General features: G+C 38.1%; 1 protein-coding gene across 5 annotated transcripts in view; it reads right to left on the bottom strand.

The window, feature by feature from the left end:
* The window catches only part of LOC124713352 (mitochondrial protein C2orf69 homolog), a 220315-nt gene that overhangs the window by 5383 nt on the left and 188392 nt on the right, over positions 1 to 26540 (bottom strand). For all 5 annotated transcript variants that reach the window (XM_047242942.1, XM_047242941.1, XM_047242940.1 and 2 more), the window contains 2 exons: positions 5887 to 6082; positions 4447 to 4726 (listed from right to left, as the gene is read on the bottom strand). In XM_047242942.1, coding sequence (XP_047098898.1) covers positions 4447 to 4726; positions 5887 to 6082 — 476 coding nt within the window. The remainder of the gene's footprint in view (positions 1 to 4446; positions 4727 to 5886; positions 6083 to 26540) is intronic.

Raw genomic sequence — 26540 nt, 5'->3', positions numbered from 1 at the left:
CGTTCTCCTGGTGCAAGTCTTTCGAGCCGACGCCACTTCGGCGACTTGCGTATCGATGGGGATGAAATGATGATGGTAAGGACAACACAACACCCAGTCCCTGAGCAGAGAAAATCTCCGACCCAGCCAGAAATCAAACCTGGGCCGTTAGGTACAACATTCCGTCGCGCTGACCACTCAGCTATCAGGGGCGGACATGTTTTGGAATAGCACCTCAGCATTGAACATAAATGGGGAATCCAACCTGAAACCCAAGTGCAGGTACCTATAAAAATGAAATGACACAATTTCAGAGACTTTACTGGTCTCATACAGAAATAACCTTACATATATAGACTGAAACAGTGAGTGAAAATTTGTACCAAGGCTGGGAATCAAATCTGGGTCTCCTGCTTACTAGGCAGTGAGGTGGCAATGACAATGCAGGGGAATTTGTGAAGTTGTGTGAACCGCTGTGCTGAATTGCCTTACTGGTTAATGCACCTGCCTAGTAAGCAAGAGATACAGGTTTGAGTACCTGCATATCCCCCCTTTACATTTGATGGTGAGGTGCTATTCTGGAACACCGAGAGTCTCAGCAAGTCTGTTCGTGTGTACGGGGGAATTTAATGTAGACTGGAGCAGCAGTGAGAATTTGGATCAAGGGGAGAGGCATGCCAGGATAATTTGTGCAGTTGTACCAAGGTGGCTCAGTTGCTAATGCACCTCCCTAGTAAGCAGGAGACCAGAGTTCAATTCCTAGCCTCGGTACAAATTTTCACTCACTGCTTCAGTCTATACACATAAAAACTAGAAAGGTTTGTGGAAGACGTGTGCCACAGTTATCAAATCAGTAAAACTGTTTCCCCTACTCCTCACAACAGGTGGGCCCTTCTCAAACTGTGGTCTGGGTGATGTATCCCTCCTTTCTAACCTATTCCCATGCACAGCATATGTGATACGCCTAGGTCTTTTGGGACCCAACTACTTAGGTCATCGGTCCTTAAGCCTACACACCACTTAATCTTAACCTAAACTAACTTATGCTATGGACAACACACACACCCATGCCCGAGGGAGGACTCAAACCTCCAACAAGGGGAGCCGTACGGACCATGACAAGGCACCTCAGACCACACAGCTACCCCGTGTGGCCAAAAATTCAGGGAAAATTTCAAATCAGATTGATCATTATACATTGAGCTATGAAAGAAATAGGGTAAAGAGTAGTGACAAATCACATATCAGAAATGTTTAAAATAGCAACAGGGAACATTAGAAGGTCTGATACATACAGAAACAGAACTGGGAAAACAACTAGGCATTGCTAAAATCAATATTAAACTGTACTGGTGGAATTTAATGCTGCGAGGACAGATTGCGAGTTGTAATTGGGAAGCTCAGACGGTAGAGCACTTGCCTGCAAAAGGCAAAGTTCCTGAGTTCGAGTCTTGGTCCGGCAAACAGTTTTAATCTGCCTGGAATTTTCATATCAGCGCACATTCCACTGCAGAGTGAAAATTTCATTCTGAAAATCAATATTGCTAACATAAATGAAATAAAAAAGAAATTATGGGGAACAATCGAATTTCAGAATTATGTGATGATGTACTATGGAGTATTGCAAGACTTAAATGACCAATTGGGTAAGAGACCCATCACAGATGTAGTACATACGGAAAGTGAAATTTCACTGAATATCAATGGAAAGAAACTAATAAGAATTTGCCATACACAATGTAAGAAACACCTTCTTTAACATTGTGACATCTGTAAATTTACATGGGCACCTGATACAGCTTCAACAAGAGACTATAATCCTGCAAGTAAAAAGGCATGGATGACAAAGACACAAGAAGAGTTTACAGAGGCTTGGGTGTATATGCATATCACTTTTTTAGAAAGAAGTAATGTAACTTTTGTAAAAATATGAAGGACTCCACACACAAACACCCAGTTGGATGGGAGAACTCATAGGTGCACCTATTCCACCAATATAGTATCAAACTATTATACCAAATGAGACTAAATGAGAAATGTCAAATGAAAACCAGTAAGCAACAACATAAATGGAGAATGGAATACTATCAACACAGCTGTTGAAGCATTAGGAATAAGGAATAAGAAATACTTTCAAGGGGGATTAATGATTTGGAATGACCATACTAATAAGTTAATGTAAGGTTAAAAGGAGGTGCATCTAAAAACCTTGTCATTACCTAATAATGTGAATTATAGAGAGGATTATAAAAGAAAATCTGCTTTACTACAGATAGAACTACAAAAAATTGAACAGGAAAATCGCGATTGATGTGTGAGTAAAGTAGAACATGATATTAACACAAGACAAAACAAAGCACACAAAATTATTAAGCTATTGGAGAAACAGGAATGAGATACTTTACAATTAAATGCAGTATCTTAAAAGGAATGGTTAAAATACTTTAAACATCTATGAACTGTTCACGAAGAAGAAACAGAAATGCACACCAGTACCAGCAACTCTGTAGACCTGAAGATATGATAACAATGGAAGAGCTGTAAAATGTCATTAAAAAAGCAAAAAGGACAGCTGTTACTGATAATATAAACATGGAGCTGATTAAATGTGCATCTGATCAACTAAATCTTAGACTCTTACATTTTATGACTGTTTGCTAGCTAAGCAGACATGGGCCAGATGAATGGAATGAAGTTTTGGTATGCCCTATTTGCAAGAAAGGTGATAAATCACAACTCACAAATTACCAAGGAATAAGTCTACTAAATTTCTGCTGCATACTATACGATAAAATTATATACAAGAGTTTCATACCAATAGTGGAAACACGTATGTTAGCAGTACAACATGCTTTTAGAAAAAGTGCATCATGTTCTGACTGTCTTTCACTTTGGCACAATTAACCAAGAAAAGAAGGCAACTTAGATAGTCAACTTACTATGTTCTTATCGACTGTGAAAAGTCGTCTGACAAGGTGAAGCAGAAAGTTCTGTGGGAATCACTAAAAGCATTTTAAGTTCCAGCACATATGATTAAGGCAATTCAGTCATTATACAAAAATAATAAAATGAGGATCCGTACTGTGAGGAATGGGGCAGAATCTGATGATGTCAATTAAGGAGTCAGACAAGGCTGCCCACAACCCCCCTCCGCCATTTTTAATTTTTACGTTGATATCATTCATAGATGGTTCATTTTTATTAAATGACACATTAAGAAGTGATAATTATAATTTTAATTTTACGATGATGCTATTTGCTGATGATCAGATCATAATAGGACCATCTGAAAGAAAGGTTCAAATTCCAATACACAAATTGAGTCAAACTGCTGCTATATACAGAATGAATATATCAACAGATAAAACAAAAATGATGACATTTCAAGGACTGGAACCCATAACAGCCAAAACTGTTAAAGATTAACAAATAAGTGAACAAGTAAGAGAGTTTAAATATATGGTGTGCAATTTTAAATTTTCCACCTCAGATGGTATACAGCTAAAATTGGCCAGATTCAGTATTTCTGTGGAACTGTACAATGTACATTAAAACATAACGTACAGAAAGAAATATTCATTAAACTCTACAAAGTGTTAATGTTACCTTCGCTACTGTATGGTAGTGAATGTTGGACCCTAACATCTGATCAATTACGATGAATCAAATCACCAGAGATGAAGTTCTTCCACTTTTTAGCGAGATATTCATTGTTGGACCATAAAAAAAACATTAAACAAAAACTAAATGTTGAACCTATTACAAATGTAGCTGAAAAATACCGCCTGAACTGGAAAGACCATGTCCAACATGTCTACTGATAGAATAACTACAGCAGCAATATAATATTACCCAACTGGCAGGAAGAACATTGGATGTCGCTCAAAGAAACAGCATGAACAATTCTGAGGTGGAACACACCAAAAGCCTAATCCTTGAAGACTATGATGAAAATAAAGTTTTAGTGTTGCTTTTTTTTTTTGGTGTTATGTTATTTTCTTGTTTATATTAATTTATATGGTTGGTTATATATGTCTCAACATGATTTATCCATGACAGAATGACATTTTTGTATTCTTCATACCATACAAATATTGTATTTATAAGGGCATGAAAAAACGAAGGAATTGGTAACTACTGTCCCATTTACACATCCAGCTGTCCATTATTCAAACAGATGAGTCTTATTTGTCATTTCACATAACTTTTTTTTTTTTTGGCTGCATTCAATTATTAACTAAAAGGAGTGATCTGGAGCTATGGTACATGAAGTTAAAGGGAAGAAAGGGTAACACCAGTAATGTGAAAGTAGTTGGGACTAAGTTGTTAAGATAGAAACAATAATACTTTTGGAAATCCTAACAATTTACGCTTTTATGGTACAGGATGTGTGAACTGGGGTTGATGATTACTTAGACCACATTTTTAAAAGTTAGTACTCCACAGTACAACTCTTTATTTACTTACCCAGTCTGGTCAATGTTTCCAACAGGCTCCTTGAAGTAATCCAAGTGTTTTTACCCCCGGCATGGCCTCCATCTAACCAGTACATATCTTGTATTCTGGTCACAATTCTCATCATCGTGTCATCATCAGGTGTTAGGGTCTTTAAATAATGAAATTCATAAATAAATTGGTTTAAAACAACACAACCTTTGCTGAATCCTATAAGAATAATACTAGCTTTATCCAAATTGATTCCTTCTTGCCACCACAATGGAGGTGTGTTCTCTTCATTTTCTTTAGACTGCAAGAAAGCAAATATTAGAGTGTAAGTATGCGAACTGGCACACAGATGGACACAAAGAATTCTAAAAATAACAGGACTCAGTTTACAATTAAATTACTTACTGTCCTAGATAATAAAAATAATTTGTTTTCAATATTCATGTTCCTGAATGAAACTGCAGAAAAAGTATGCTTTCATTCTTTTCCAATGTCGATTTTTTAAATTTTTAATTTATTTCTCATGGCTTACCCACTGACTGCCAGACTAGAAGAGCAATTCTGTGTTTAGTGTATCCTACATGCGTTTATAATTTTTTGATTTCATCTACTGTATTTATGTAAACCTCATCCCACTAGATGAATACTGAGCTGATAACTAAGTCCTGCCTCAGTTACATGATTTGCAAACATTTTCAAAAATGTTCACTCATTTCAAAAACTTTCACTCATTTTTACAAAAGTAACACTACATGCAGACAGTTGGGAACTGCAGACAGTATTATAACTCTCCTTCAGTACACTTCAAGATACTACTTACATTGTGTTGGCTGAAGCATAGTAAACCAGGGCACTATTCATTTCCAGTACAGAGATCGCCAAAATGTCAGTTTTGCACAGCAAAGGGGAGAATAGTTTCAGTTGAATAATGATAAGTGAGTACAGAATCAGAGTATTCGGTCTGCCAAAACTGAAACTATTTGGTATTCTTTCCAGAGTACTTGATGTTACATGTACTATGTCACGTTGCCTTAAATTGCCACTACATTTTTGAATGTGAAATTGGAGTAAAAGACTGATCTCTAGTGTGACCCAAAGTCTAGCTTAGATGGAAAGTTACACCAGTGTGCAACTTGGGAAAGCAATACATCATACGTCATGAGAAGCAACTCTGTTACAGCTCCACAAAACAAGAGTAAGAACACTACCTGACTTTAAAAACACACACACACACACACACACTCACTCTCTCTCTCTCTCTCTCTCTCTCTCTCTCTCTCTCTCTCTCTCTCTCTCTCTCTCTGTGTGTGTGTGTGTGTGTGTGTGTGTGTGTGTGTGTGTGTGTGTGTGTGTAGGGGGGGAGCTGTACACGCACGTGAATTGCCAGAAGTTTTACTACAGCCACCTTTATTTAACCGATGTTATGGCTTTGACAAATCGCCTAAATATTTAAAATATTACCTCCTTTTCCACACTTGCTGCTGGGCTTCCAGCACTTGCAAGTTGTGCGGGATTAACATTTCGAAGTCGCTGTGATACACCTTGTAATAAACGTTCAAGATGTTGGAGAGCATGATGCGTTGGAGTGTGATCAGGAGCACCACTGTTGTTGCAAGGCACAAAATTGTCATAGCAGCTGAATGTCTTAAACTCCATTCTGTAACACAAAAAATGTTTTCTTATGTCATACTATTTTACTTTTGTTTGCTGTGACAACATCAAAAAACGTGTTCAGCATGAAAAGCAGGACATCAAAACATGAACGGAATCACCTTCATAAAATAAGAATACATGGAACAAGACTATTCTAGTTTACAGCCTTAGACTGTACTATTAATGGCAGAACGTGTAGAGACTGTGTTAACTTTTTATAGTATATAAATGTCTGCCACTGTAATTAATTTCTGTTTCTGAACAAATAGACCATTACAGACCACTTACAATTTTATTCCACATGAAGTATTTGTTTTATTTATCGATGGTAAAAAATCTAAAATGATTGACAAAGTTTCCTTCAAGTTGTCATCTACAGCCAATAAATGTGTGGAAAAATATCATTTTTTGTGCCAAAAGCTGTATAGTTCTATTTATTTCTCGGCAGGTTTCGGTACTGGCCACCATCCTCACAGGAGAAACTGTAAAGTAAGAGACTAAAATAACCCAAGTATTTGACTTCCTACAATCTTACAACCTGAAAGTAGATACAAAAAATTTTGAAGCATCATAATCAATTGGTCAAAAATACATCTATGCCAAACATGGCAACGTTAAGTATAAGATGTGACTAATTATCACAATAATGGTTTTCATGAGTTTCCATTGCAGTAGATTTACACAATCAAAGTGTGGTAACATGCAAACACTTAATCTTAACATCAAGTAACTAATACAGGCTTAGTCAGAAAGGGACCTATAAAAGAAAGCTCTACTCCACCGATATATAGTACACAGGTCATAATATAGTTCAAAGACAAAATTACAATACTGAAAGAAGTAGATAATTCACATTCATCAAAGAAGATCAGGCTATAGTTGTGTGTTGTGGGTATATCAACTGTATTATTCTTTGACCAAAGATGATGTGAATAAACATTCATCTCTTAGTGATGGTGACAGGGATACATTACCCAAAAAAGTACACAACAATTACATACAAACTAAATAATGCTCAATGAAGATATTTTTCACTCACTAACTGGCGGAGTCTGCAGTAATAAAATATTCTACATGTATTGAGTGTTTATTATGTCACACAGCATCACTCAAAAAAAATATTTTTAATATTCCATTTGGAAGGACATTTATTAATACAAATATCATAAAAAATTGAAGTGACTAGGTCATGTGGAAGATTCCACTATATGAGGGTACCTAACTGTCATAAGAGAATACAATTATCTTCTGGTGTGCTAGAGTACATTGTGATCGTAATAGCAGTATAAGTATAAGGGAGTATCATACACATCAATAAAATCTGTGTAGGACCTCCATAACCATAACTGGAACACACAAATTATTTCAGCTTACGAAATTTTATTTCCAAATATTTTTCACTTCTCCCCTCCTCCCTCCCCCCACTAATATTGCATTAGACTGTACCTAACTCAGTTATTTTTATCTACTTTTGTGAAATAAAGGCTCACCAGTAGTAGTGGTTTCCTGAGGTCTAGGTTTGCGGGCAGGTATATATACCGTACGGACAATATGAGTAAGTTATAGATATTCCGAAGCCAGTAACTTCTTGAATTACCAAGTCACAGGGTGATGCTGATGATGAAGAAGAAGAAGAAGAAGAAGAAGAAGAAGAAGATGATGATGATGATATAATAGAAAAAGAGAAGAGGGAGATTCAGAAAGGGAGGGAGGGATAAAAATATTTCAAGGAAAAATTCAAAGTTGAAATAATTTTTGTATTTTGAGTTATGGTTGTTGATGAGCTACCTCGATTTTACTGATGAATATGATCAATAATAGTTTTACTTCTATTAGAGCACACGCAATTTGTTGCATTCATGATGTACTCCCGCACACAAATACATGCTTCTTTTATGAAAGTTAGGTATCCGTATATAGTGGAATCTTCCACACAACCTAGTTACTTTAATTTAGTAACATTTTCATCAATAAATTTTCTTCCAAATGGAATATTAAAAAACTTTTTATTGCCTGATACTATATAACACAATAAGCACATAATACATATGGAGTATCTGATCACTGCAGATTCCATTAGTTAGTGAGTGAAAGATAGCTGTTTTGAGGGTTTATTTAGTTTGTATGTAATAGTGGAGTACATTTTTGAGTAATGTATCCAGCTTGTATGTTTATTCACTTCCTCTGTGGTCAAAGAATATACCCACAACACACAACAATAGCCTGATGTTCTTTGATGAACATGTATGCCTACTTCTTTCAAAACTGTAATTTTATCTTTGAACTGTATTACGAACTGTGTACTACATATCGATGGAGTAGTGTTTTCTTGTATAGATCCTGTTCTGATTCATACTGTATCAGTTATTTGATGTTAAGATTAAGTGCATGTATGTTACCACACTTCAGTGGTGTACATTTACTACGGTGGAAATTCATTGAAACAAATATTGTGATAATTAATAACATTTTATACTTGATGTTGCCATATTTGGCAGAGATGCATTTTTGAGTAATTGATGTATATTACGTAAGTATTATGATGTTTCCATTTCTATTTTTATTTATTTATTTTTGCCTATTTCAGTGTTGTAAGATTGTAGAAAATCAAATACGAAGGGAAGTCAAAAAGTAAAGGGACTTTTGCAATTTCTCACCATAGGGCTTGGTAACGCTGATAGTATCCACAGCTGAAGTGTGGTCGTCTGCAATAATTCTATATCATGTGTCACTCTTATTCCCACATAGTCATCATATTGTCCCGTGAAACATGGCAGCTCCATTGTCGATCAAAGAGAAAATGATGGCTTGTCAAATGCAAGTGCAGTATGGTGACACCTGCTTATTCCAAAGCAAGGTCTACGAGTGGGCAGGGAAGAACTTCTCTATGTGATCAGGAAGGCCATCGACATCGACAACTAAAGACAATTTGAAAGTCATTGAAGGTATGGTGATGGAAAAAGATGAATCACAGTGGATGAAATCGCCAGTATTTTTCATATCAATCACGGTTCAGCGTATTCCATATTAAACGTCAGGATAAATTTTTGGAAAATGTGTGCAAGCTGGATCCAGAAAGAATTGTCAGCACAGTATAAGGTGCAAAGGATGGACGTCTCTCATAAACATTTGTCCTGTTAACACTGTGAGGGAGATGGATTTTTGCAGCAAATCATTACTGTAGGCAAAAGGTGGTCGTATTATCACAAACCGGAAAGTAAGGCTGCAAGCATGGTTTGTAAACACTTATCATCACCAGAAGTTAAGAAATTTAAATGTCAACCATCAACAGGTAAGATTATTCTGATACTGTTCTGGGACGAACTAAACTCAAACCTGCAATTAGATCCAAATGTTGTGAAAAACTGCAAAAATGTTTCATAGTACAGCAAGATAATGCATGGCTGCTTTCTGCCAAACTGACAGCCGAAACAATGAAGGATTTTGGGTTCGAATTGCTGGAATGCCCGCCATATGGTTCAGACCTTGTTCCAAGCAATTTCTATATCTCTGAACCACTGAAGGAAGCATTCTGGGGAAGAAGATATGCAACCGATGAAGATGTCACTGATGCATAGCAAAACTGGTTACAGTTGGGTACAATAAACTTTTTTTCCCAATGGAATCAAAAAACTTGTGAAACCTTGAACAAACTGTGTTGAAGTGCAGGGAAATTGTGTAAAACAATAATGTTTGTTTCAGTTTCTATCATTAAAATAAATATTCATTTTTTCAAAAGTCCTTTTACGTTTTTACTTCCCCTTGTACTTGAGTTATTTTTGTCTTGTACCTCGCAGTATCTCCTGTGAAGATGGTAGCCAGTACTGAAACTGTTAGAAAATAAACAAACCTATATAGCCATTGGCACAAAAGAATTATTTTTTCCACACTGCTAAGAACATTGCTTGTTAATCTAAATGTTTTCTCCAGTCACACGAGAATTATACAAAAGGGCCAGGGGAGAAAATATCAGTAACACATTTTCATATAAAACATTTCTCTTCTTGGCAAGACGAGTGAATGATGCCACATATGGTTTCCCCAGTTGTAATAATTCTTGGTAGACTGACGAGGAAAGTGAATACTTTCTGAGAAGAAAATTACATACACAGACAGAAACAACTGTTTTACAATAGAAATGCTTGGTGCTAGCTACAATCATAAGGAAATATCCATGTCTAAACAGCTTGATTGAACACAGAAACAGAAGAATGGCAACAGAGGAAGCCATACAAAATAAAGTTGTAGCCAACATAAACTTTTTGCTGGTTGGTCTCCTCCACCGGCATTTGGAATCTGAGCCATTGCACCACCTTGTGCAGTTCTTCTGTATTCTTCGGAGTGTTTGAAATTGTATGTGCATGTGTTGCAGTGTGGCAGTACTAGTGGTGTCCACGAGGTGTGGTACACGCTTGGGCCAGCTCTTAGTTCCAGACCATGTTTATGAGAAAATCGTTAGATAGGGGAACTATTGCAACAAGGCAGAGTTGGTGTTGGTCAGGGTTGTGGGTTTCAATATCTTGGCTGTAGTCTGGTGATGAGCTCTGCGATCTGCCATCACTCAGCAGGTTGTTATACAGGATGTTACAAAAAGGTACGGCCAAACTTACAGGAAACATTCCTCACACACAAATAAAGAAAAGATGTTATGTGGACATGTGTCCGGAAACGCTTAATTTCCATGTTAGAGCTCATTTTAGTGTCGTTCTTCCACCTACGCTCAATGGAGCACGTTATCATGATTTCATACGGGATACTCAACCTGTGCTGCTAGAACGTGTGCCTTTACAAGTACGACACAACATGTGGTTCATGCATGATGGAGCTCCTGCACATTTCAGTTGAAGTGTTCATATACTTCTCAACAACAGATTCAGTGACTGATGGATTGGTAGAGGTGGACCAATTCCATGGCCTCCACGCTCTCCTGACCTCAACCCTCTTGACTTTCATTTATGGGGGCATTTGAAAGCTCTTGTCTACACAACCCCGGTACCAAATGTAGAGACTCTTTGTGCTCATATTGTGGACAGCTGTGATACAATACGCTATTCTCCAGCGCTGCATCGGCGCATCAAGGATTCCATGCGACGGAGGGTGGATGCATGTATCCTCGCTAACAGAGGACATTTTGAACATTTCCTGTAACAAAGTGTTTGAAGTCATGCTGGTACTTCTGTTCTGTTGCTGTGTGTTTCCATTCCATGATTAATGTGATTTGAAGAGAAGTAATAAAATGAGCTCCAACATGGAAAGTAAGCGTTTCCGGACACATGTCCACATGTCCAGATAACACATTTTCTTTCTTTGTGTGTGAGGAATGTTTCCTGAAAGTTTGGCCATACCTTTTTGTAACACCCTGTATGTAGAGCCCTAACATCATTGTTTGCTGTTTCTGGTTATTGCATTGGCCGCAGTCGAAGTACTGGCCTATATAATTTGTAGCCAGCGGTTATATGCAGCTTCACCATTGTCTGCATTTGGTTAACGGTGCCTTAATGTGGTGAAAGATGTCTCGAAAACATTTACTTCAAGTAGTAAAAAGGAAACGCCAATATAGCATGCCGACGTCAAGAATTTGCGTTGTGCTATCATTGTGGGTTACTGTAAGAAGTGGCTATGACAGGAATGTTGGTTGTGTAAGATTATTATTTGCAAAGGAGTGTTGTTCTGTGTACTTATCATAAAATGATGGAAACAACCATTACTGAGTTAATGGTCACCTCTCAAGAGTGTGGTACATGTCAGTTTTCTCTGTCTTGTTGCTGTTATCAAATTAATCAAAAAGCAAAGAACTGGTGGGCTGCCGCCTTGGTATGGATTCCAAAACAGTGAAACTTGAGTGTGGAACACTGATGGGTCCCTGTGGTGTGCTGTCACATGATCAGACTGTTCCTAACAGTGCATGGCATTGTGACATCAGTTGTCTTATTTGTCACTGGTATTGGTCGCACTGTCTTACTTGACTTGTTCTGCAAAGTGCCCTAGGATGATGATTACCCTTACTTGTGCAGCCACATCCAGTTCACAAAGTTTATTGACATCAGCAGCTAATTTTATGATTCTGTGGGCATACTGGGAAGCCTGTGTGGCAGTAACTTATTTTTATTTTAGCAAGGTAATTATGAGCCTGGTCAGTCTTAAGCAAGCATAGTAAGTTTTAGAAGTTTTGTTGCTAAAGCTTTAGTTCTACTTCTTCTGCCATTTAAGTTGTTTGTTTGATAAAATGAAGCCCTGGTATTTAAGTTGCCTGCCACCCTTGAGATCTGTGATACACAAACCCAAACAGTGTTCAGTTGCTGGGTTCGTGGCATTGGCATCACACACGAAAAGCCTTAAGGAGCATTTATCTGTTTACTGAACATTAAGCATTTATGTTTTAGTTAAAAGAATTTTATGTTTTGTTGTTGTCTTCATTGCTGGTGCCAGATATTTAGTCTATGCTAAGTCACTTGCAGGACAAAAGTAGTAATTGAGGTGGTAGTTTCTGGCGGTCTGTTGCAGTGTGTCGCCGTTTCGGCCAGGGTAAAGTCTCACCAGCCGGTACTGCAGAATGCCTCCCCAAGATTTGACCGAGATGTAGAATTTTGCCAGCAGGACATAGAGAGCGCCTTTTTTCTTCCCACCATCCAATGGGTGCCAACCATCCTGGAGAGCTTGATCCTTTTCTTATTTTGAACTGTTTAAAGAGGTAATGAGGTTTCATTCAATTAATACCCAGTCCTCCACTTCTATCAAAATTGGGTTCAACATTGTGCTCCAAAATTATGTTGGATTGAAGCAAATAGTAAATTAAAAAATGTGAAAGTAGGTAACAAAAATGTATATCTACTGAAACCTCATCTCAAAATGTAGAGCAGGGTATGATGAGGCAATTTAAAGAACAAATAAAATTAAATGATTTAGTAACAACTGAAACTGCACTAACTTTAGTGCTTCACAACCATAAACTTATATGGAAAACAGTAACTGCTTCAGTATAAGAATTAATCTCAATACTTGCGCAGTATTATTTGTACAATTAAGGGGAAATCGTATAGACTGCTGTCTTTCATGAGGAATATAATTTTGTGATGAGGTGAATATTATGGAGAAGTGGAGGAAAAACAAAGTTGGGGGGGGGGGGGGGGGGGTAAAATGACTCCACGTTCTACTGTCTTTACATCTGAAATATGCTGCCCACTTATTATAAATTTTATACATAATGGTGGAACGTACATGTTGTTCCTTCCTATGTGCTTCCACTAGTAGTATTTAGCTCATGAGGGACATTTTTCTTAAATAAAGCAGAGGTGCAGGAGAAGTTGATAATGCTGGCTGCCAAAAGCCACAGACAATGCCAGACACTGTAATAAAACAAAAATAAAAACACACACACTGAGCACTGAAATTTATCCATCCAGATTTTCATACAGCAAAAGCTTTTGACATAAATAAAAATGACACCAAGATATTAACTGAAACTTAAGTATGATGCTGAAGACTTGTAGCCATCACAGAATCAGAAGTAATTCAAAGTATTTTAAATGTGTAACCGGTGGTTATATTTATAAACTTTCCCTATTTAACACATCATATAACATGGAAACTAATTACCATATGAGGGCAAAACTTTGTAGCATTAATGTCAAGGACAAGGGGAAGAGAAATAATGCAGAATCAATTCAATTGAAACACTTTTAATGTACCGCTACGGTACATCATATCATTGCATAACAACACCATTACTGCCACAAAAGGGGCTCAATACGGTGCCCATCAGTGTCCAGAAGAGTCCGGAAGCCCAGGATTGCATTCTGCACAGCAGAACGAAACATGTTTGTAGGTATGCTGGCTACCACTCTGCACTTCAGATCAGCATATGTGAAAATTTTCCCCTGGTAAACCCTGCCCTTCAGGTAGCCCCACAACCAGAAATCACAGGGAGTGAGATCAGGTGACTATGCCGGCAAAGCATTTGGAAAGGATTGGCTGATAATTCGATGATTTCCAAAGGAGTTTCAGAGAACCAAGTGAACTTCACGAGCAATGTGCGGTGGGGCCCCATCTTGCATGAAAAATGTTGAGTTAATGCCTCTCGCTACTGCGGGGTGGGTATGAAATGCTGGCGAAGCACACTGCAGTAACACTGGCCAGTCACACTGCGTGTCTTTGGTCCTTGAGTGCCAACCTGTTCAAAAAAAGAATGGGCCAATGATGAAAATAGCTGTGAAGCCATGCCGTACAGTGATACGTTCACCATACAGAGGAACTTCACGCACAGTGACTTGAGGTGAAGAACCCCACACTCGGTAATTCTGTGTGTTTACTTCACCTGTCAGAGAAAAATGAGCTTTTTCTGTCCATAGGATGGTCCAAGGCCAGCCCTCGTCAACTTCAATCCTTGCGAGAAAGTAGAGAGCAAAGTGAACATGTTGTTGTTAGTCCTGTTGTAATACCACAACCCCTTTTGGGATCCTGTATCCTCTTCCAGCCTCATCCCCACTCTCCCGAAGAGGGCATAGCGTAATATCAGTATTTACACCAATTTAAACTGCTGCTTTGACTTTGTCTTTTCTGGTTATCTGGATATGAATACACCAAAGATATTTTGTGCAGAAAATTAGTAATTTGCACTAATTTAAGCTACTGTTTTGACAATGTTTACATTGGGCCTCACCAGTATGTAGAATGAAGGAAAACTACAGGCACATGGTAGGAATAAAATTGCTATTGTAACTATGGAGTAATTAACGATTAAAGTTCCGATATTTCTAGTCAGTAAGAGACGACTATTTTTATGCTTTGTTAAACCAAAAAGCTAATTGTATCCCTAATAGAAATACGACACGATGATTTTTCAGTCATAATTAAGCATACTAATGTCTTAATTGGTGTTAGTTAACAGAACTGCAATTATGACTATATAGGAATGTAAAGTTTTACTCGAACAAAATTTAATCAATTGAATCTAGGCCTTTCATTTAATAAAACTAAACCCTCTGTTCACCTGAAAATGATAGGATGATTATCTTTTAAGTAAGTAAAATAATAATTGCAAATCAACAAAATATATTGTTGCAATAATAACACATGTAATTTACCGTCTTAATAGAAACACATTATTTCCTGTCTTATTTACTTTTAGTTCATGTAAATTTCTATGTAATTTCGGAAGACGTATGTAAAAATTTTAATTGTATAAATCAAAAAATTTAATATGTAACAATGACAGTGATTGTTTAAAACAATATAAATGGAGGTAATCTGTACACCGCCAGAGGTCAGTCTTACATCAGTCAAGAGGCAGTCTTAAGTCATTTTTATGCATGTAGTTAACAGCTGAACATCTAGCGTGCGAAATAAAATTCTTTTTGAACAAGAAATACTGGAACTTATTTCTAACATTGCACGATCCCCATGTAGTGATGCAGTAACATCAAGATGAACCTACAGCAGCATTAAGAAGCAGCACCGGATTCTGGATTACATGAGATACGTGTTATTTATTTGGTGGAGAATATCCATAATATGACATGGTATATTGTTTTTCTTGTGTTAAACAATGATACACATCCCAAACTTCACCAACAAAAACGTTTTTGCCATGTTATATTACAATGTGGCGCAAGCTGCTGTAAAATATGGATCTTGTATGAATACCATTTGAGAACGGTTTGAAGCACCTTCGGTACAGTGGACCATGGGATGTTCAACTGTCGTGACACAGCACATGCACTGCCTGACGATCAGGAATTGCACGCAGTGCTATCTGCCGTAGCAACAGCGATTTCAACAACCACCTTTGGTGCAACCAGTCGTCGGCCTCTTCCTGGAGCGACGCCCAATTTTCTAATTGATTCGAACTATTTCATCATACTCCACATAGCAGTTGGAGAAAGAGGACCCTTCTGTTATCCTTTCAACTGGTGATATTCTTGAAGAGCAGCTGCAGCATTACTGTTGTTTTGATAATAGAGCTTCACCAATAATGCCCTGCTCCTTTTGTCAAAGCTCATGTTGACACACCAACAAGTGCATTGCGATTGGTCAGGTGTGTGACACTATGAATCACGATTACTGATCATGGCGTCTGGTGGCCATAGTTGGAACTGGACAGTGGCATTGTGACACATGGAAATCATGCATTCCATACTCTGTACATTAATGCTACCAAGTTTGGTAGTCATACTATAATTAGTTCCATGTTATGACGTGTTAAATAGGGAAAGTTTAAACATAATCACCCAGTATTTTATGCTTTGTGAATTAGCAGCATAGGAGAGGGACGGTTAACTTTTGACTCTGGAAATATCACCTAAACTAGCAAATTTTTTCTGAAAGGGTCTGTCACAACGTTTCCTGTAACAGTGCTGAATATGAAGAAAATGAGATTAAACAGTTTCAAAATCACTAACCACCCACATCCACTTTTAAGAGTCCCTGTAAAGCAACTGAAAAGAAAGAACATAGGTTCCCTGTTCAATTGATGAAGAAGTCATTATTGGGAGAGGACAGCAATTAGTAACTTCATAAATGTACAGAGGAAGCATTAGTGTGGTTGAGGTGAAGGGGGAAGATAAATATAACACACCATGGGTAGCATATACTGTGAAGACTAAGAATGTTTTCCCAAGTTAACAACAAAGTGTACAAATTCCCCAATCACCTAGAGAGGCAATTTCTCATTCAGACTGACTAAAAACCAAACTAACTTAACTCCGTGTGAACAGGCCTTGGAAGGCCCAGCAGTACTGACTGGCCGCCGTGTCATCCTCAGTCCACAGGTGTCAGTGGATGCAGATATGGAAGGGCATCTGGTCAGCACGCCGCTCTCCCAGCCATATTTCAGTTTACGAGAGCAGAGCTGCTACTTCTCTCCTTAGTTTGCCTCACAAGGGCTGAGTGCACCCAGCTTGCCAACAGTGCTCGGCAGACCAGATGGTCACCCATCCAAGTGCTAGCCCAGCCCGACAACACTTAACTTTAGTGACCTGACAGGAACCGGTGTTACCACTGCAGCAAAGTCATTGGCATTCTGACAGACTGGCATATTATAAATTTCTGAGGATTTTAGAAAACGGAGTAAAAAGAGAGATACGACAATAGTTCGTAACAGCTGAGGCAGCACCTTTTTTGCAAATGGGTTTTACAAAAGCATACTTCATCCTGTCAGGGAAGAAAACTGTTTGAGAGAGGCTTTAAATATATGAGCTAGGACTTTACTGAACTAATTACAGCAGGCTTTTAGAAGTTTGCTGGAAATATTGTTGATACCAGGTGAATTTTTACTTTTTAAAGAAATTTTTGTTTTTCTTGCTTCCAGTACTGTTACAGGGGCTACACCTATCTGCTTTAACGAATTTGGGAAATGATCTTTCAGTATTTTTATAGCCTTTTCTGGGGAGCCATTGCATTCAGTTTTCCTATCAACACTTAAAAAGCAATCACTAAAAAGTTTTGATACAGTCTCTTGATTCCGTACTTGTACAGCAATTTGTCCAAGTATCATTCTTTATCACTTCGCGTCCAGTTTTGATTTTGTTACTAAATTTATTAATTTTGGAGCATAGATATAAACTTTTTGACTTTTGAATAACTTGACTTACTATTTAACAATATTTTTTATAGTGATTTAACTAGTTGGGGTTGTCTGAAGTGTTTGAGGCAATGCACAGCTCATTTCCTTTTGCTTGAAATCTTAATATTAGTGTTTATCAGGACTTTCTGGTGAGTTTCTTGGTTTGGGTCTTATGTATCAATTTTGGGAAGGTACCTGCAAATATCAGTGCCATTTCATTACTGAAAAGATTGCACCTGGAATTAGTACTATCTAAATTTTACACATATCTTTATTCTACATCTTGGAGATGTGATTTAAAAGCCTGGATAGTTTCTTCATTAATTTTTCTAGCTATTTTCCAGTGGGGCCACTTTCATTCTCACAGATAATAGTGAGTCTTTATCCATCATGGCCCGAGAGACCATTCAGGACATGCCTGGTGGTTGTATCACATATTTTAGTCTGGTCTCTAAATACATTATCAATTAGTGTGCTTGTACTTGAAGTTACTGTAGTAAGAAAACCCACTGCAGAAACAGGATTATATGTGGACCTCAAATTCTGGGTCTGGTTTATCTCTGGAATTTGTTACAAAGTTTACATTCAAGCCCCCGAGTACCATCTCACCTTTTCTGTGTTTCAATGTGTACACTATTCAAACATCTAACTACTTCACTTCAGAGAGAGATTTAAGTTCCCTGAAGATGTTCTGTATATTGTTACTACTAAAATATGATAATTATTTCAAATACATTCCCTGAAGATGCTCTGTACATTGTTGCTACTGATGTATGATAATTATTTAAAAGACAATTCTATGGCACACACTTTCAAATGTCATTCTAAGCAATAATTCTGCATGTCAGTTGCTCTCGATGCAACATTAATTTTCTTGCACTCTTTCGTCAGATATTATTGTCCTGAGTTCACACTGTTCCTTGCATTTGCAAGCATATCACAAGTTATTGTGGCTACATGATTTTTCCCATGCCAGTCGAGGTGAGGGCCATTAGTGGTGTAAAGTTCTCTATCAAATTTGTAAACTTCAATCCAATGAATATTTGCAAAACTGTTGCAGGCATATTTCTTTATAATGTCTATTTGAAGCTATTACTGCCTTTTTTACACACAAGGTGATTGTATTAAGTCATGCCTCTGTGGAATATCAAGTACAATACTGTTAGAATGCTTCAGGCAGTTTACAACTGTTCTTAAGACATTAGCAGCATGCAAACCTTCATTGTGTGCAATGTTATTTGTACCGCCGCAGATCGCAATGTAGTCATCTTTCACTATCTTTTGAGAAATATCGGTTACTGTTGACAGTACCTGGTCAGTGTGAGCACCTAGTATGATATATCCTAAGGGACTCAACCCATTGTCAGCATCTTTTTATTCCATGGGCACCACTTCTAACGTGACTATTACCCCGTAAAAATAAATTGTTTCTTCCAGCAGCACCTGTTGTGTTAGTTACATTTTCTGTCTTCTTGAGTGTTGGAATCATGTTGCTTTTATTTCTGAGTGATGACTTCAGCTGGCGCAGACACAGTCTGCATGATTTTTGTGTCCTTTTTCTCCTGGCATATAATTCGATCATTTGTTGATAAAGTTCTTTGATGAACACGAGAATTTTTTACTATAGATGACATAGTATATATGCTACGATTTGTGTAGGAAGCAGCACGCCTTGAGAGTACTGCTATTAGAAAAGTTATCTTCAGCCACTACAGACACTTCCTCTATGTTACATATGTCTCTGGCCTGCTTGGCGGTCTTTAGTTTATTACGTTCGCTTTTAGTGTTTCTGAGCCTATCAGCTAGCACATTGTTTTTCTCCACTGATCTGCACACAATTTCTTGCAGTGAGTTAATAGTTTCAATGAGCTTCGATTTTTCAGGGTGCACCCAACACGTTACACATTTAAAGTTTTTTTTTTTAAGAACGAGACTTGGAACTTTGCGGAGCATTGTTTCTATATTTCTTTTTACCTTTACAGTATTATACTTAGCTTTGTTAATGGAAATTATTTTCACATGAGTAACAAATGATGTCCACCATAACCGTTTATTATGCTTCACCTGGAGGTACTTCTTATATTGTATTACCAATGATTCATTCATTTTGTCACTGAAGAAACAGTACCACACAACCGTCTTCGTAAATTTGCCACATAAATGCAAAATCAGCCACAACCAAAGCATATTATTTCTCACTGTGTATGAAATCAGAGATTTGTTTTTGAGAGTGATTAGCAACTTATGGCCAATACTCCAACTGTCTTATCTTCAGCAGGTGTTCCTGCATTTCATTACAGTGTCCTGGCATCACAACCTCCCTACAGACAACACAGTTGTCCATGAAGTGCCTCATGGAGTTTCCGGCACTTCACATGCAAGTTGTTTGATTATCTTGCAGTTAAATGGAATTTTCATTTTCCTTCTACCTTCTTTGACTTGCACATTATTCTTTCACATTCATTTTCATTACAAAGAACTCAAAATTCTTGATTCACTTGGTAAAAAGCAGGTACAGTGACTTAATTATGACCGGGCTTACCATTTTTTTTATATATATATATTTTTTAAATTACTTAAAAGTCTTAAAACAGTTTACTGAAACATTAAACTTTCTTCAGTTGTACTTCTGACTAGACATAACAATAATTGTCTTTGTTTTGGTTCTAACAGACAAAATTTTGGATCCTAAAACTTTTTAACTATTTGAGATGTGCAGTACGATGTCTTGAAACTGAGTCTGTCTGCAGCAGTATGGTATGAAAATGTAATCTCTTTAGCAGCATACTTCAAGATAACTGTCATTCCAAACTTCGAGTTAAAAATATCTGCGTTTGGTGAAGCAGCAGCATTAATAGGACTCCTATGTTTAGCTGTTTTCACATGGTCTTTAGTGTCGCCCTTTCCTTCATGTGCAACAGAAAATTCTCCAGCACATACTGCGCAATAAATAAACTCATTGTTACAGGTGTGACACAATTTCTTTTGCCCACCTCTAAATGATAAAAAAATGAATAGAGAAAAACTGATCCAAAACATATAGCAAGTTACTTCACACACACACACACACACACACACACACACACACACACACACACACACACATTGCCCGTGTAATGTTACCAAATGACTAAAAGTACGTGAGAAATTGTGGCAGAACTGGCAGACACGCCTCCCCATTGATGTCAGCGCTTACTCTAGTATTGGCTGAGAGAGGCACAGATATAAGACAAAATTTAAAAATGCAATGTTTAATAAACAGATATCTCAAAATTTTAAAAAAGTTCTCGCCAGTGATAAAATTCTCAAACACCGGACAAGTTTGCAACCACAGTACTGTCCAGGCTAATCCCTGACGTATGGTAAGCCTAAGTATGCCGAATGAGATCAAAATCTAGGAAAGTCAGTTACACAGTATTGTTTCTTCAACTATCACACATTGACACATATTCACGCCTTTAAGGTGGAGTATGTAATGTAATGACACACAGTATCACATCAGCTCGTTCAAAGGCCTATGTGGCCACATATTCTTCTTGCTTATGCCCAAGTATTCTAACAATTGGTTGGTAGCAATCCGTATGGTACCTTGCTTTCTTGATAGTGTAGCAACAGAGTGTTATCCTGGAAGTCCTCGACACTAACAAAATACTCTGAAGGGGATTGTCAGAATCTGAGTAAATGAGAAAGTTGCTATCTATCACTTCTTGTTCATGCTACTAACTTAAAGTGTGTATCTGAATCAGCGACTATAAATTGATTCTGCAGGCAGACCTTTAACAAACAGCCAGGAAAAATGGCTATCTATATCTATATTATACATCTACATCTACATCTACATCTACATTGATACTCCGCAAGCCACCCAACGGTGTGTGGCGGAGGGCACTTTACGTGCCACTGTCATTACCTCCCTTTCCTGTTCCAGTCGCGTATGGTTCGCGGGAAGAACGACTGTCTGAAAGCCTCCGTGCGCGCTCTAATCTCTCTAATTTTACATTCGTGATCTCCTCGGGAAGTATAAGTAGGGGGAAGCAATATATTCGATACCTCATCCAGAAACGCACCCTCTCGAAACCTGGCGAGCAAGCTACACCGCGATGCAGAGCGCCTCTCTTGCAGAGTCTGCCACTTGAGTTTATTAAACATCTCCGTAACGCTATCACGGTTACCAAATAACCCAGTGACGAAACGCGCCGCTCTTCTTTGGATCTTCTCTATCTCCTCCGTCAACCCGACCTGGTACGGATCCCACACTGATGAGCAATACTCAAGTATAGGTCGAACGAGTGTTTTGTAAGCCACCTCCTTTGTTGATGGACTACATTTTCTAAGCACTCTCCCAATGAATCTCAACCTGGTACCCGCCTTACCAACAATTAGTTTTATATGATCATTCCACTTCAAATCGTTCCGTACGCATACTCCCAGATATTTTACAGAAGTAACTGCTACCAGTGTTTGTTCCGCTATCATATAATCATACAATAAAGGATCCTTCTTTCTATGTATTCGAAATACATTACATTTGTCTATGTTAAGGGTCAGTTGCCACTCCCTGCACCAAGTGCCTATCCGCTGCAGATCTTCCTGTATTTCGCTACAATTTTCTAATGCAGCAACTTCTCTGTATACTACAGCATCATCCGCGAAAAGCCGCATGGAACTTCCGACACTATCTACTAAGTCATTTATATATATTGTGAAAAGCAATGGTCCCATAACACTCCCCTGTGGCACGCCAGAGGTTACTTTAACGTCTGTAGACGTCTCTCCATTGATAACAACATGCTGTGTTCTGTTTGCTAAAAACTCTTCAATCCAGCCACACAGCTGGTCTGATATTCCGTAGGCTCTTACTTTGTTTATCAGGCGACAGTGCGGAACTGTATCGAACGCCTTCCGGAAGTCAAGAAAAATAGCATCTACCTGGGAGCCTGTATCTAATATTTTCTGGGTCTCATGAACAAACAAGGCGAGTTGGGTCTCACACGATCGCTGTTTCCGGAATCCATGTTGATTCCTACATAGTAGATTCTGGGTTTCCAGAAATGACATGATACGCGAGCAAAAAACATGTTCTAAAATTCTACAAGAGATCGACGTAAGAGATATAGGTCTATAGTTTTCCGCATCTGCTCGACGACCCTTCTTGAAGACTGGGACTATCTGTGCTCTTTTCCAATCATTTGGAACCCTCCGTTCCTCTAGAGACTTGCGGTACACGGCTGTTAGAAGGGGGGCTAGTTCTTTCGCGTACTCTGTGTAGAATCGAATTGGTATCCCGTCAGGTCCAGTGGACTTTCCTCTATTGAGTGATTCCAGTTGCTTTTCTATTCCTTGGACACTTATTTCGATGTCAGCCATTTTTTCGTTTGTGCGAGGATTTAGAGAAGGAACTGCAGTGCGGTCTTCCTCTGTGAAACAGCTTTGGAAAAAGGTGTTTAGTATTTCAGCTTTACGCGAGTCATCCTCTGTTTCAATGCCATCATCATCCCGTAGTGTCTGGATATGCTGTTTCGAGCCTCTTACTGATTTAACGTAAGACCAGAACTTCCTAGGATTTTCTGTCAAGTCGGTACATAGAATTTTACTTTCGAATTCAATGAACGCTTCACGCATAGCCCTCCTTACGCTAACTTTGACATCGTTTAGCTTCTGTTTGTCTGAGAGGTTTTGGCTGCGTTTAAACTTGGAGTGGAGCTCTCTTTGCTTTCGCAGTAGTTTCCTAACTTTGTTGTTGTACCACGGTGGGTTTTTCCCGTCCAAGTCACAGACTTGTAGCTATACTTCAATGACCCTAAAATTCTATGTTCATGCAAATACTTTTCTAAAAACATAATCTGGAATGCAATACTTCTTTTACTGTCACAAATTCCTGAACAACTTGAGCCTCACTAATAGCTACGTTGGACATTTATTACAATCCTGGCTTAGGAAACTTGACATCTGTTACACTAAATCATTTGTCGAGGTCCTTTGCCCAGATGCTAGCGTGTGACTGCTCTGTGACTTTGGAACACACATTTGGATGCTCTTCCAAGCAACAAGATTAAACGCTGGGGACTGGAAGAATGACCTGTCCCTACATTTCACAACACAAAAAAATTTTGCTGGATGGAAAACAAAATTGGACCTACAATGGGAGGATGATGGTTAAAACTACAGCCATCTCATTTAGATTTTCCATGGTTTCCCTAAATTGCCCCTGAAAACATTTGGACGGCTATTTTGAAAGGGCACACCGATTCCTTTCCCAAACTACGAAACATTTCGAGCTTGTACTCCATCACATCAACAGAAAACCCTAATCATCTTTCCTTCTTCTTTGCATGGAAAGCAATGCCATATCTTGCTTTAAAGCAAATGCTGTCACAGCATTTGTTGCTATTCTAACAACACTGTCTTTTCTTAAATATGAAAGTATGGCTGATTCATGGATATTACAGCCAATTAAGTGAAAATCAAACAGGGCCTTTCTAAACTGGTAAGAGGAATAACTTGTCTGCACCCAAAGACCTGCTGCTGAGGCATTTTAGAAAGTTTACTTACTTTCATGTTCCATATACGGTGTGGCACAGATCAGTTTGCAGAATACATATACACAATTAGTTTCACTATATAGTTACATGTTGGGCATTTACAAGTTTCATTTTACAAACACTGGCCTAAATTTTACATTACTTAACATATGATATTTTCAGCCACTTTGTTGTTCGGCAAATGATCAAAAACTTTTGTTGATGTGCATTAAACTCCTTTCTGAGCCACTGACAGCTTTAATAATGAGTAATAAAGGTTTTTTTTTTCTTCTGGTGTTGTAGGCATGGAATTGTTATTTTTTTCAAATCACGATGGATTTATTTGTTACAAATTTCATTAGTGAATATACGGTGTCCCAAGAGGAATGGTCAATATTCAGGGATATTACAGGAACAATAATAATAAAAAAAAATAAAAAATAAAAAAAAAAAAACTCTACTAAAAATGGGCTTTAAAATGTATACCTTAAGAGCTATGAGCTCGTATTCATCTCTGACAACTGAAAATGAACATCTTCTACTGCAAGCTCTTTGCTTTCCACATTTTGACGGCGGTACTATGGGCCACAACAAGGAAAAAATGCCCAGTAAATACAGGCTCTAACATGCATATCTTATGAGCTATGAGCACCTGTTATCTTCGCTACTGTGGACCACATCTCTTCTTCTGAACTAGAGGTACCTATGAGGTGACAGAGGGTGAACAAGACGTATTATCCAGAATGAGATTTTCACTCTGCAGCGGAGCGTGCGCTGATATGAAACTTCCTGGCAGATTAAAACTGTGTGCCCGACCGAGACTCGAACTCGGGACCTTTGCCTTTCGCGGGCAAGTGCTCTACCATCTGAGCTACCGAAGCACGACTCACGTCCGGTATTCACAGCTTTGGAAGGTAGGAGACGAGGTACTGGCAGGAGTAAAGCTGTGAATACCGGACGTGAGTCGTGCTTCGGTAGCTCAGATGGTAGAGCACTTGCCCGCGAAAGGCAAAGGTCCCGAGTTCGAGTCTCGGTCGGGCACACAGTTTTAATCTGCCAGGAAGTTTCAAGACGTATTATACTTACAGCTCACTTTTGTGCAATAATACGTTCTTTCCAAGCAATGAGTTATCCAAGAAAATTACTCAGTAAGACATTATGGAGTGGAAATATGAAATGATGTTGGTGGTTTGATTGGTTCATTTCCAAGACTAGTAATTGTATGAGGAGCACAAGCAGAAGAGTAACTTAATTGTTATTGCAGCTCAGTAATTTGTTTCTCTCATCTCATGTTTTCATCAACATGTAGACTCAAAATCTGGAACATTCTACCCTCTCAACTAACTCCTGTTCATAAACTACATCATTTGTTTCTATGACTATTTGTTGTGCATAACTGAATAGACATCTTCAGAGAACTACTTAAATGTCATCTGTCACTTTCTCTCTACCAAGATTGATTATAACACTTGTATAGTCTGCAAAAAATATCAACTTTGCTTGATCTTAATCTCAGAGTATCACTTGCATTCTATGTTCTAAATTATTTGTTGGACATATTCAATTTCTGCTTTCCCCTGCCATTTTTACCTTCTACATCTTCCTCTAGTGCCATGGAATTTACTTCTTGATGTTGTAACATATGTCCCATCTCCTTGTCAGTGTTTTCCTCTCTTCACTGATTCTGCAGAGAACCATCTCATTTAGTATCTTATCTGTCCACCTAATTTTCAACAATTCTCTACAGCACCACATCTCAAGCACTTACAGGCTCTTCTTTTCCACTTTTCCCACATTCTATGATTCACTATACAAGGCTGTGCTCAAAACACACATTCTCAGAAATTTCCTCCTCACATAAAGGCCGGTGTTTGACTCTAGGGGACTTCTTCCAGGAGGAATGCCCTCCTTACTTGTGCTAATCTACTTTTTATGTACTTCTTGCTTCAACTGTCAAGTGTTATTTGTTTCCAAGATAGCAGAATTCCTGCACTTCGTCTACTGCACGGTTCCCCATTCTGATGTTGTGTTTATCACTAATCTCACTGCTGCTACTCCTAATTACTTTCTTCAGTTTACTCTCAATCCATAGTGTATGCTCATTACATTGTTCATGCCATTCAACATGTTCTGCAATTCTTCCTCACTTTCAATGAAGATAGCACCGTCATCAGTGAATTGTTAATATTGTCTCACCCTGAATTTTAATCCTACCACTGAAACTTACTTTTATTTCAATCATTGCTTTTATGACATAGAGACTGAACAGTAAAGGTGAAAGAGTACATCTCCGTCCTATTCTGAGCACTTCAATACTGGTCTTTCATTCCTATTTTTCTCTCTTGGTTCTTACACATATTTTATATCATCAGTATTATCAA

The sequence above is a fragment of the Schistocerca piceifrons genome, chromosome 1, assembly GCF_021461385.2.
Source record: "Schistocerca piceifrons isolate TAMUIC-IGC-003096 chromosome 1, iqSchPice1.1, whole genome shotgun sequence".
Taxonomy (NCBI): domain Eukaryota; kingdom Metazoa; phylum Arthropoda; class Insecta; order Orthoptera; family Acrididae; genus Schistocerca; species Schistocerca piceifrons.
The sequence above is the reverse complement of the archived record's forward strand: the minus strand, read 5'-3'. Positions and strand labels throughout refer to the sequence as shown.